General features: G+C 45.4%; 4 protein-coding genes across 5 annotated transcripts; 1 reads left to right on the top strand and 3 right to left on the bottom strand.

The window, feature by feature from the left end:
- Positions 1-228: 228 nt before the first annotated feature.
- LOC121611059 lies at positions 229-3337 on the bottom strand. Its single transcript, XM_041943438.1, has 2 exons — positions 2132-3337; positions 229-1966 (listed from the first exon to the last, which is right to left on the bottom strand). The coding sequence occupies exons 1-2, from the start codon at positions 3320-3322 to the stop codon at positions 1766-1768; spliced, it is 1392 nt and encodes a 463-aa protein (XP_041799372.1). The 5' UTR covers positions 3323-3337; the 3' UTR covers positions 229-1765.
- Positions 3334-6079, bottom strand: zgc:66448 (uncharacterized protein LOC327401 homolog). The gene is made up of 3 exons (XM_041942359.1): positions 5651-6079; positions 3388-5346; positions 3334-3341 (listed from the first exon to the last, which is right to left on the bottom strand). The coding sequence occupies exons 1-3, from the start codon at positions 6039-6041 to the stop codon at positions 3334-3336; spliced, it is 2358 nt and encodes a 785-aa protein (XP_041798293.1). The 5' UTR covers positions 6042-6079.
- A 274-nt stretch (positions 6080-6353) lies between these two features.
- On the bottom strand, positions 6354-10251 carry si:ch211-261d7.3 (zinc finger protein 853). 2 transcript variants are annotated; one of them, XM_041942990.1, is made up of 4 exons: positions 10183-10250; positions 9153-9900; positions 8299-8724; positions 6354-8210 (listed from the first exon to the last, which is right to left on the bottom strand). In XM_041942990.1, exons 2-4 carry the CDS (start codon positions 9406-9408, stop codon positions 7267-7269), a joined length of 1626 nt encoding a protein of 541 aa, XP_041798924.1. In that variant the 5' UTR covers positions 9409-9900; positions 10183-10250; the 3' UTR covers positions 6354-7266. The 2 variants fall into 2 exon arrangements, with proteins under 2 accessions (XP_041798924.1, XP_041798923.1); XM_041942989.1 differs by having other exon boundaries at positions 9153-10251.
- An 883-nt stretch (positions 10252-11134) lies between these two features.
- On the top strand, positions 11135-12351 carry LOC121610322 (trypsin-3-like). Its single transcript, XM_041942358.1, is given in 5 exon segments — positions 11135-11147; positions 11850-11879; positions 11968-12101; positions 12201-12278; positions 12280-12351. Coding segments are annotated over 5 exon segments (327 nt in total).
- The last annotated feature ends 324 nt before the right edge of the window (positions 12352-12675 follow it).

Here is a 12675-nt window from a genome sequence, read left to right as displayed (position 1 = left end):
AGTCCCAAGTAACCAAATTAATGAAAGTGACTCTTAAAGGAGCATTTGTGTTCTTCCTCCAGGTAGGCAGAATTTCATTCCAAAAATACCTAATTTATAATTACAATTTTGCCTTCATCTACATTGATGGATACTTACTTTCTATACTTTTTAATTTCCACAGTCAAATTCAAAACACTGAATTAGATTTACCTAACAAGTACAGTGCAACACATCATTATAATCAAAGGCAAGTTTTATTTAATCCAATATGTAGACATCATGGGAAATTTCTATTTCTCTCCATGCTAAAACAGTGGATAGAGGTAGAAGGGCACATGTGTTTCTGAATGTTAAGACGCTGAATGTTAAGACGCACAGGGACTTTTTTTTTTTGAACAAATGGACCGTGTGTTTATTTTACAGTAGTAATGAAGATTTTTAGTCACTTATATTGGGCCACCAAAGCTACCCAAATTCCCATTATCATAACAGAGGAGATGGGATTCTGTACTCAGCTAAATCTACAGTTATGGAATTAAGTATTCACAAAAAAGACATTGAATTGTACTTAAAAGTGGACTTAATTTTATAAATATTGGTACATTTCAATCTTAAAGTCATTCTGGTGTGAAATACACGTTACATGGCACTCATCAGTTTACAGTGGGTGCTGAGTACTTTCATCCACAATCAGTTTAAATCTAATTAAATTAAAACATTAATCTCATTATCAAGTATATCAGTCATGACTTTGTCAGAAATTTGCTGAATTTGACTGGACATGAATGGTCCATTTGATCTCATCAGTTTCATGTTTGTCTTGCCATTGTACAAACTATTAATGACAAAACATCTCATATATCAGTAAGTTTTATTACAAAATTCATTAGTTGACAACAGTGTCATCAATAATTGTGGAGTGACGCTACTTTCTCCCTGTTCCCAATGATCACTCAAGAGTTACATTTACAGAAAACTCTCACTGTGAAATGACATTTCACTGTCACATTTTCTTTAGATACTTTTGCTTTTTGCTTTGCCAAATTATGATGTGGATTTTGCTTATGGGATATTTGGACCCAGCCAGTGGCCCTGTGAATACGAACACTTCCTAACAGGGTTATACTGTATGTAGTCAGCTTTCCATTGTATGTTCTGACACATGTAATCGGTGAGCCCAACAACCCGTCCCTCCCCTCCTCAAAAGCAAAAACCTTCATTTCTTTACAGTATCTTAGAAAGAGTTGCTGTGTTTTGGGAGTGAGGTCACATTGTTGAGTCTACCTTAAGCACAAACTAGGCCTAGAATATCAAGACAGCAGACATGCAGACTGTACTCATAAAAGGCACACAGTATACTGTACATGAAGTAACACAGTTCAAATGGTTGAGGACATATGAACAGAACTATAAAAGTACTAATATTATCTAAATCTAAAGGTCATTGGCAAGAAATGAAATGTAGACCAAAGAGCCTCAATAATCTGGACCCCTCAGAGGTTGTTTAAACAAGTCAAAATGCATTTAAAAAGATGGTGAACGTAATTTAATGGCACATGTATGCACCCTCTATTACAAACCACACATTGTGCAGTCTAATTTGTAAATGAAAGACTTTAAATCAAACGTGCTGACTAAATCAAGTTTCACTTTCATCTTTTTGTTTCTAATGCCCATCCACTCAACTGGTCAAACTGCACAACTGAGGGTCAAATAAGCGAGGCTCCACTGAAAGAAAAACTATTAAAAAACATAACTAAGTCTTGTTGCTATTGTAGAAATGTCAAATCTCTCCTTGTGCATGTTGCAAGTAATGCATTTGTAGATCTAGCTCCCGAGGGAGGGAGCATCCGCATATCATGCACTGGAGAAGTCGTTCTGGAGCAAAAGGCAAACGGGATCCAAGTTTATGAGGTTCTGTCCGTGGGGCGAGCTGAGGTAGGGGCAGGGTCTGTGGCATGTGTGGCCTCTCGCTCATGACTGCCTGTGGTGTGAAAAAAATATTTGGGTGTGGAGGTCTTGAGAGTGCACCAACTGCGACAGAGTGAAGAGGGTGAGGGCCTGGCAAAGCAAGAGGAGGAGGGAGCGGAGCAAGTGGAGGTGAGAAAAAAGGAGAAGGCTGATTTATTATTATTTGAGTGCCTGTTACCATTGGTTGTTGCTGCAGCTCCTGTCCATTCCCTGGTTTGAGTTGCCCAGTGAGCAGCGTTTGAGGACCCACTGGATTACTTTGGAAGCCCCATACTGGTGTTCCCATCCCCTGGCCAAAACGATGAGGCTCGTATTGAATGGAAATGGGAACCTTCTGTGTACCTGCCTGACTCTGTACATTTGCCCAGCCAGATGACACCTGCTTTTGCTGCAGCTGAAAATCTTGACTATTTACTAATTTCTCAGGGGAGGTTATAGTCTTTGGAATACCTGGCGGTGTTTGTATGTCCCACAAGGTGCTACCTACCCCGTGAGAAACAGAATTTGAAATTGGCATAGCACTGCTTTGGTCTATTTGAGCTGAGGTGGATGCACCTGCTAAGCCTGAAGCCCACTGCTTTTGCAGCTCACAGCCGTTCCATGGCTTCTCTGGCTGGCTAACAGTCGATGGTATAACTTGAGGATTGCTGATGTCCCACATTCTAGTGTCCTCTTTTTTAGGAGGAGTGGATGGCTCCTTTTGTGTTGACACTGGGGCACCTGGCCATCTTGGCAGCTGTAGCTCCTGACCGAGCTTATTGGGAGAGCCCTGTGAATTCGCTAGCGGAGCAGGTCTGACGCTCCACAGAGCTGCCCCATCTATGTAGGACGGAACAGAAAAATCATGTTGCAAAGAGCTTGTGGAAGCGAGCACTGTGGATGTGGGTGTGCTAGTCCAAGTAGCAGGCTTGTGCTGCCTGAGCTGCTCCATCTCACTCACCACTGACGGGCTGGATTTTTTTGGCACAGCTGCCAGGAGGGAGCTGACAACAGAAGCTGCACTCTCTTTCATGTGTGATGACTCTGAATTCTGAGCAGATGCGGGGCCTGACTGAGTTATTGAAGGGCTATCTGGCCAGCCCGGACTTCTCAGATGGAGGAGCTGCTGGCCTGGCTGTGCTGGGCTGTCAAACTGCGTGTGACCTGCATGTTGCTGTTGTGACAACGGGACAGGCATTACCTCGCCACCATCCACCTTCCACTGCACCGGTTGTGGGTGTAGCTCGGACAGCCACGGCTCCTTCTGCTGCCTGCCTTGTAAATCCATGCGAGATGAGAGCATGGAAGACTGTGGCTGGACTGCCCTTCTGTGCAACTCAGCATCTCTCATTGCAGAAACTGGGTAAGGAGATGGCTGAGAGCTAACCATCCCTGAGCCTGCTAACGGTCTAGCCCAGCCCCACACTAGCCTCCCCCCTCTCCTCCCCCGGCTACCCCTGCCTCTCACCCTAGCACCCATCGGGAAAGAATTACACTGACTGAAACCCTGCCGCTTGCGAGCATGGATCTTCTGGTGTACTAGCAGGCTGCTAAACCAGGAGAAGGTTTTGTGACACTCATCACAGCGATGAGGTCTCTCTCCTGTGTGTGTGTTCATGTGATCGCGGAGCAGGTAGGCTAATCCAAAGCTCTTGTCACACAGGTCACACTTATGAGGTTTGTCACCATTGTGTGATAACATATGGTGCTGCAACTGGGTCTCATCGCTATACCCTTTGCGGCAGCTGGTGCAGCGGAACGGTTTTTCCTGATGCAGCTTCTGATGTGTTTTCATGTTCTGCAGGAAGGCAAAGTCCTTCCCACAGTCGGGACATTTGTATGGCTTCTTGCCTGTGTGGATGATGAGATGCTGCTGTAAGTAGCTACTGAATCTAAAGCCCTTGCCGCACACTTTGCACTGGTAAGGCTTGTCCTTGGAATGTATGCGCATATGCAGCTCTAACACTGAGCGGTGGCGGAAAGTTTTTCCACACTCAGAACACTTGTATGACTTCACACTTACGCCATCGCTTCTCCATTTCCCCTGCATATTATCACTGTTTAATGGAGTAAATTGTTTTTTAGGTGGTGTTGCCACCGTTCCTAAATATTGTGCTACAGGTTTGTGGACACTTAACAGATGTACATTTAAACTGGATTCGTCACGATAAACACACGGGCAGTGGGGACAGGTGAGTCCTTTGTCCCAGTACTTGTTAATCTCACTGGGGGGTCTGGGTGTTCGCTCCAGTGTCTCATACTCGGCCTCATGAATAAGCATGTGGGCCCTCAGGTTAGCTGGCGCCCAGTAGGTCTGGGGACAAAGGGGGCAGTTGAACACACGTTTGGGCTCCTCACTCTGGTGTGTGTTCTCTTTCCCCGGGCCCCTGACCGCCTCCTGTACGGACACAGGGGCCTGCTTACTGGGCTGCTCAGCAGAGGAGTTGGTTTCGCACAGTCTATGCTGGCGGCAGTGTGCCTTCATGTTCTGCGCAAAAGCAAATTTTTTACCGCACTCAGGGCAGCGGAAGGGCTTCTGGCCCGTGTGCAGATACTGATGCTGATGGAGGAGGCTGCTATACTTGAAGGTCTTACCGCAGATGTTGCACAGGTGAGAGCGTGTGTTGTCCATGTGCTTGCGACGGTGGTCTTCCATGACAGAATAGTGTTTGAAAACCATGCCGCACTCTGGGCATTTATATGGTTTCAGGGCGGTGTGACATCGCTGGTGGTAGCGCAGGGCCATGGTGTTTGGGAAAGTCTGACTGCACTCTTGGCATGTGAAGATGCTCTCCTGGGAGTGGGTCATCATGTGCTTTGTGACAGACACCTTAAACTGGAACTCTTGGCGGCACAGGGGGCAGTGGTAAGGCTTTTCTGCTGTATTGCAGCAGTTGTGGTCCCTCAGCTTATCCACTGTGGAGAAGATCCTCTCACATTCTGCACATTCAAAACTACCCTCCTCCATTGTCTGCACCTCAGTCTTTGGAGTCACAAGTTGCTCCTCCTTCTCTTTATGTTCATTCCTGTGTTTAATGAGGCTGCTGCGGTGCTGAAAGGTAAGGCCGCACTCTTTACAGGTGAGGGGCGTGAGCTCATCCTCGTGTGCGTGAAAGTGGCGGTGAAGGTTGAACGTCTCGCGCCGGTTGAACATCTTCCCGCACTCCTTGCACACCAAACGGCACTTTTTTGGCTTGGCTGTCAGATCAGCGTCCTGCCCCTCGTCACATTCGACCACGTCCTCTGTACCGTCGACTTCTCCCACCAGCTCCTTCGCCGGTTCCTTCTCCGTGCTCTTCTCATCAGAATGTGAGTTTCCCGCCTCCTGAATCTCCTCTGCAGCAGCTGTGATGTTATCATCAACATGTGCATCCTGCTGCACCTCTCCAGCACTCTTTGTAACATTGTCGTGGTCTGAAAGAGAAAAGCACATTATAATATTAACTTAGCAAACAAAAATAAACACAAAAACAATCAATTACAAATAAACAAACAACCCATCACTTGTTAATCCAACAAACTGTACGCAACTACCACAGCTATCCATCTTAAGTGCGGACCACAATCAAAGTTAGAGCGCAGGATGCTAGCTTGATTTTGTTATGGTAATTAACGGTAGCAGAGTTGATAGTGTGTACAACCGGTAGTGAGAGCTACAGCTTAGATTAGCCTGGAGGCTAAAGCTAACAGTAAAAATACATCAACAACGTTAGCATACCACACTTATCATTTTCCTGCTTGTGTGTTTTCGCCTCTTCGTCGTCGTCTTCAGTTTCGGACCAGTCGAAAGCCCGCTGCTCGCTGCCAGGAGGCTCGGTCATATTTTTAGCCGTTGTTAGGTCGTCCGGTGAATTGCACGTCGTTTTGACGGTTCCAGCACCGGACTCGACACTAACCTCGGAATGGCTGGCAATACAACCGCCGTCGTTGCCAGCACTGGGTCTCTGCTCACCATCGGGGCTCTCCTTGCTGTTACTGTGTGTCGTTTCATCTTTCTGATTTGAGCTGCATCCCGACCCCACCGCCTCGCTCTTCTCCCCAGATGTTTCCACCTCCTCCGCAGGGGATTCCTGTCGTTTTGGAGACTCCGATGGGTCTACGGCGGCCATGTTTCCCCCATGCACCCCCTTGTCCAGAACACACAAGGATCATGCTAGCCAGCCTGAGCAAGGAATGCCATTTCCGGTGGAAACTTTCAAAATAAAACTGTCGCTACTGACAAGCCACTGTAGTTCATAATTTCTGAAAATACAATCCCTGTCTACTACTGCTGTGATTTTGTTGTGTTATACACCAAACAATGTCTTCACAACTGAAATAATAAAGCTTAGATACACTTTTCAACAAAACCATTGTTGTTACATTAACTTTTTTATGCCATGTGACAAATCAACAAGTGATCATCTGTATTTATTTGCAGTCCATATCTGACTTTTATTAAACTTTAGTTACATATCAACAGAACAGTAGTTATCTACAAAATATACGTTGTGCAAAACTACGTAGATGATGGCCATATGCTGTTTCTTTGCAACTATCTACAAACACATCCATCATACTGCATGCACGATTAGAATAAATAGCCCCTACATACTCATGTATGCTTTTAAGTTCCACCAGAAACATATGAGTTAAAGTCTGAAGCCTACTGTGATGTAAAATGTCAGTTCTTTAAAATGTCATATTTTTGTCTCAAAACACACTGAACAGAACACATTCTAACTTTATTGTCCAACCAAAGCTGGGAAATGATGTACCATGAGACTGTTAAAAAAGCACAAGCAAATATTAGCAGGTAATTACTATAGCTGTATAACTACAATATATGGTAACAACTGCAGATAACAAGTACTTTATGAGAATGCAGTTAGTGTATCAGGAGAATTGAGACGGTACTGAACTCGTGAGAGCATTGTGAGCTTCGCAGTTCTTCTGCAAAGCATGTACAGTGACATGCATATTCAACATCAGCACCTACGGTATGTTGTTGTCTGGGTATTGAAAGTCTCATGAGTGGAGTTGTCACTCCACAGAGCAACTGTTTTCAAGAAAGTCTTTTAACACAATAATGTGTTTGTATGTCTGAAGAATTAAGCTAAGGTTAAGGCCACCCTATGATCTTGTGTGTCTAAAATTCTTATCCACGTCAGTCCTCTCTGAAGACAAAGTAAAGTGCAGGATGGATTACTGGTACGGAGCGTGACGTAAAACTCCAACAACTCAGTTTATTTTTACAGAAACACTGTTGATAGAAAAAGAGCGCAATTTCTTGTCACATTTTGAAACATCAAATATTTGCATGACGTGCACATGGAGTTTCAAAACACTTTCTCCTCAGCGCCGTCTTCTGCGCCTGTGATCAGCAGCTCTTCCTCGCCGTGGCCTCTGCACACTTCCATTTGTGTCTGTGGGTGGACTGGTGGGGAAAGTGCCATGTACGTCAGGGGACGATGGTGCAGGCACCACCGCTACAGCTGGCTGATTATTTGAATGCTGGGTGACCAGCGGCTGCTGTTGCTGTATTTGTGTCTGGTGCTGTTGTGACTGTTGTTGTACTACATGTGGCTGCTGCTGATGTTGTAGTTGTGTTTGCAGAGGTGCTTCAATCCGCTGTTGTTGTTTTTGCTGCTGCTGTGGTTCTATGTGTTGCAGCTGCTGCTGCTGCTGCTGCTGCTGCTGCTGCTGCTGCTGCTGCTGCTGCTGCTGCTGAGCTGGCTGTGGCTGTAAGTGCTGTTGAGAAGTTTGTGATTGGTGTGCTTGTTGTACACGATGTTGCTGTGGCTGTGGTTGCTGCTGGGCTTCAAGCACACCTAACAGCCTTTGCAAGAGGACGTTGTTTTGTTGCAGACTGACTGCTAATGTCTCTTGTGAAGCAACAAGTGTTCGCATGTCCTGCCTGAAACCTTCACTAAACTCCCGCAGACTCTTCTCTATCCGATTTCCCAGCTGAATTGCCGCCTCCCCTAACCCTCGGAGCTCATCTTCAAGCCAGGAGCTGCGCAGAGGGGCTTCAAGGGGACCCTGCTGTGCTCCCAGTGATGGCTGAGGGCTGCTGGGCTGAGGGCTGCCATTAAGGAAAGGAGCACTATAGAGTGGGGAAGGAGGCAGCCATCGTTCTGACGGAGGCGGTGGTCCTATGCCCAGACCCAGTCCTAATCCCAATTTGTCCTCCATGCTGTTCTCTGGTTCACACTCAGGTTCTCCCATGTCTCTGTCACGCTCGGGATTGTCCTCATCTTTCTCCAAACCATCTCTCTCGGATCCTTCCACTCCTACAACTGCAAAGAAGTATCGAAATAGAATATTAGTTGCATCTATAGAATCTACAAATAAAAGCAGTCGAGTGATTAGGCAACTAATTTTCACCTGCATCAGAGTCAGGGAAGCATGGGAAGCTGGGCTTTGGTCTGGCGCTTTGCTTTTGCCTGGCGTGTTGAAGTCTGGGGCTTGTCTGAGAAGGACGCCCGAGCATCGAGGCCCCTCTGCTGGATGGCAGGTAACAGCTGCGGTGGCGAGCATCTGCTAGCCTGCCTCCGTTGCGTCTCTTTAAGTCGTCCCAGCGCTTCTTCACTTCTCGAAGGGTACGTGGGACTCTGGACACAGCGTTGACTCTCTCTAGGATTCCTGCCCAAATGCGCTCTCTCTCTCGACGCCGGAGCCTCCCCGCAGGACCGAAGAGCTCTCCTTCACACCGCGTGACTTCTGACACCAACACCTCCAGCTCTGCTCCACTGAAGCGACTCTTTCTCTTTCCTGCACCACCAGCAGCAAGTGCAGCTGACATAGCTCTGTCTGTGGAGAGAGAGGTGAGAGGTCAGCCCATAAGGAAAAGAAAAAATATCAAGGGAAGCTAAATATACACTAACTGTGCCATCTTATTTTCATTTGCATTATTTGCAAAATATATTCCATTATAACTACTTTTGGCCAGGCATAGAGCATTAAAAAGCAAAATTTAGCTCAATTTAACTACAGCCTTCCTCGAGAGGATTATACTGGAGTAAACTGTTCTCTCAGTGAAACAAAATGCAGCAGGACTTTGGATAAATAAATTGTATTGATGCACATTGTGACTGTGACTTTGCACATTGCCTTTAAAATGTTTGAATTAAATGTTCCATAAGTGCACATGTTTTATACACTGTTCCCATTAGGAGCCACATGCTCTGCAGAAATGTACAAATAAACAGAGAAATGCATGTAATTTCAATCAGGCTTACTTTGTTCAATGGACAAAAGGTCGTCTGAGGACATGCCCGGTGCCATGATGTTGGGATGCACCACTACCACATTGAAAGGAAGCCCCCCAGGTAATCCACTGTTCTGGTCACAGCTGCCCTCCGAGTCCTCATCCTCCCTGGGGAAGCCGTTTTCTGAGGCTCCCCCTCCAAAGGGTCCCTCCGGAGACTCCACTTTGATGTGCATGGGAGGTGATTGCTCGTACAGCAGCCCCCCCTCCTCGTAGTACTCAGTCATGGGTCAGACCTGATTTACAGCAGAACTGACTGGCGGGCCAATTCTGATACTGGCAGCTGCTGCCCCATTAAGTTCAAGGTACAACTGAACTTACTGCTGAAGTCATTACAACTCTTCAGTATATTGTCTCAGATAATTATGAACCTGCTCTGGGCACAGCTGCCACACAGAGCATGAGGTGATTTCAAATCAAATAGAAGAAGTATCCTACAATATTGTTTTTTTAACACTGGTCTTCAAATGAATCAAGTCATCGCTGCAGCTTGATGAAAGATGCAATCATCCCGTCTGATTGGAGCATGCACTCCAGAGACTTTTACAGCCAGCTGCAGCCACTTAAATCCATGTCTAAAATGTTCATTTACACTGACATGTAACTGCAAACATACACACACTGTGTAAAAACACCTGGCGCAGGCTTAAGAGCCACATCTACACGTCCAGCTGTTGTAAAGTGAGATGCAGCATCCAGGCAGAGAATCGCCTTCAGAGCTGAAATATAACAACAACATATAACACTGCTTACAACTGTGTAGCATTTTAAAACAGCTTCGCTGGTTTTGCTCAGTGGTGAAGACTTCTGTGTTCTGTCGCATCGATGCGCATTTTTTTCTGCACCACATCCGCAATGGTTGCGCATTCCGCATACATTAGGTGCTGATCTTGCAATGGAGCTAGCCGTAAGCTAACAGGCTACCACAGTTTCAGGCAAAACAGCGGCCAGCGACAGCTGAGCAGACATGATCAGAAAGCTGACGCTGTTGTATGTCTTACCTCATGATAAGCGCACATGGGAGGCAAAACAAAACCATAACACGATTGGTGCAGCTGTTAGCTCAGCAGCCGATACACAAACCGAGGACGGTCGCTTTCTAATGACGTCACTGAGGGGGGTACGTTCAGGACCAATCAAAGTTTGCAAATGTTGAGCAAATGTATCTCGGTCCTGTAGTTTTCTGACAAGCTGAGGTGTAAACAGTGAATTCGTCTGGACCCTGAGGCCATATGAGTCATTGCGTCCGGAGACAAACGGCTGCACCTCAAGTTAATGAATCCCAATTAAAACCTGGAATAAGCCGGACAAAATAAATGACATGTGTCTGTAGGCAATTCCATATGCAAATAATTAAGTCTTTCATAATTAATTGATGTTTGATTGGTTTTACATGAAGCAGTTCTTTCCATGAAATTCCTCTGGTAATCAACTTAATACAGAGACAAATCAGAGAACAGTCTCAGTATTTTGTCTCCATCTCTCATATAATCCATAATAGTTTACATAGAGGGTTTCAGACAATGTTCAAGGAAGTTACTTGAAATTTATCCAACATAAAGACAGTAAAACATTTAAGTTTATAGATTTGCTGGTCCCCCGAGAAATCAGGGGGACTGAGTGAGAGGCTCAGTAGCGCGGATGGAGCGTGGTTCACCACTTTGTGAACACATGATTGTATGATGGATGTTACTACATCGGCTCAGGAACACTTTGTAAATCTGTTGTTAGGAAACAGACAAAAGATTGCACTCTGTTTTTATTCACATTTTACACTGTTGTTGTAAAGTACAGTATTTATTTCATCACACGTTGGATAATTACAACAAAGAATTACCCAGCTAGTAAAATGTTCTGGGAACATTATTTTTGGTGTGGGAACATTTATTGAATGTTCCTACACAAAGTCTTCTTTGGATGTCAAAACACCAATGTTACTGTTATGTTCTCAGGATGCTCTGGGAAGGTGAGTTGAATGTTTCCCCTTAACGTTCTCTCAATGTTAAAAGAGTTTTTTTTTTCGATGTATAGAACAAGCATGAGGCTGCATCCTCATTTTTTCCTGTTTGTTCTATGTTGGAAAACTCTCCTTTCATCATCTAGACAAGCACAGTATGTTTTTACCTTGTAGTGCAGCACAATTTCCTTTAAAACCATCTTTTCAAACACAAATGTGCTCCTAGTTTACACCAACTCAGTGTACGTGACCAGTGGTGGGACTGAAGCTCATGTCATTCGTATGTTGGTTCACAGCTTCCAGATGTGTTTTCACACACGTTGTTCAGCAGTGGAAAGGTGACAGTGGACAGTGTCCTTGGCCTGTCAGATAGCAGAGGGGCGCAGTGCAGCTGAGCTGACACTGAGGCTCAGATCAGACCCACCATGAAGACGTTCATCCTTCTGGCTCTGTTCGCGGTGGCATGTGTGTATGAACGTTACTTTTTACCTTTTGGGTCAAGGTAGGAGTGACATGTTATTTACTTGAAGATTTCTCTGAACATTACTGTCATAAGATAAATGAAGGTAGACAGTCTTACCCGTCAGATGCCGCTCCCATTGAGGATGACAAGATTGTTGTCAAACAGGCCGGCTCTGATATATTTGATCAAAATTCATAGTGAAACCACATTTTTTCCCAAAACACATGACTTACACACACTAATCTGAGATGCCTGGGGCAACACCAGCAGCTCTGGAAGTCAATAAAGACTGTGAATATACCTAGAGAAATATTTTTGGTACATGATGGGGTTTGAAGACTGACACATTGTCTTTGTCTTCTCTAGGCAACTACCCTGATCGTCTCAGGTGCCTGGATGCCATCCTGAGCGACCGCAGCTGCAGGTCCTCCTACCCTGGACAGGTCACCTCCAACATGTTCTGTGCTGGATTCCTCGAGGGAGGCAAGGACTCCTGCCAGGTACCTACTAAAGTCGCCATCACTGCTTCTTACCATGGACGCAGCAAACTTCAGAGCACCTCTGCTCACATGTTGTCCTTTCTGTCTGTGTCCTATCAGGGAGACTCAGGTGGTCCTGTGGTGTGCAATGGTCAGCTGCAGGGTGTGGTGTCCTGGGGTTACGGCTGCGCCCAAAAGGAACAAGCCTGGAGTCTACACCAAGGTCTGCAACTACAACTCCTGGATCCGCACCACCATGTCCTCCAACTAAAGTCACCTTTCTGTCACATGTTGTTGCAAAGATAGTTGCATATCACTTTAATAAACAGAAAAAACAAAGATACCTCATCTGTCTGACTTTTTGGCAACATGCTGTACTCAATCTTGTCACTTTTGACTATTACTGTCAAGTAAACAAACCCCAAACAGATTTTCAGAGTACATAATAAATGTGTCTTACTGTATTTGCCAGGACTCCTTATGTTTACACACACATTACTTGTGAATCCAAATTAAAAGGATCAGCGCACCTACACCTCCAGCATCACAAGAAATATTTCTAGATTTTAATGTAATGTCAGGGGGTTTATCTACA

The sequence above is a fragment of the Chelmon rostratus genome, chromosome 8, assembly GCF_017976325.1.
Source record: "Chelmon rostratus isolate fCheRos1 chromosome 8, fCheRos1.pri, whole genome shotgun sequence".
NCBI classification, from domain to species: domain Eukaryota; kingdom Metazoa; phylum Chordata; class Actinopteri; order Chaetodontiformes; family Chaetodontidae; genus Chelmon; species Chelmon rostratus.
The sequence above is the reverse complement of the archived record's forward strand: the minus strand, read 5'-3'. Positions and strand labels throughout refer to the sequence as shown.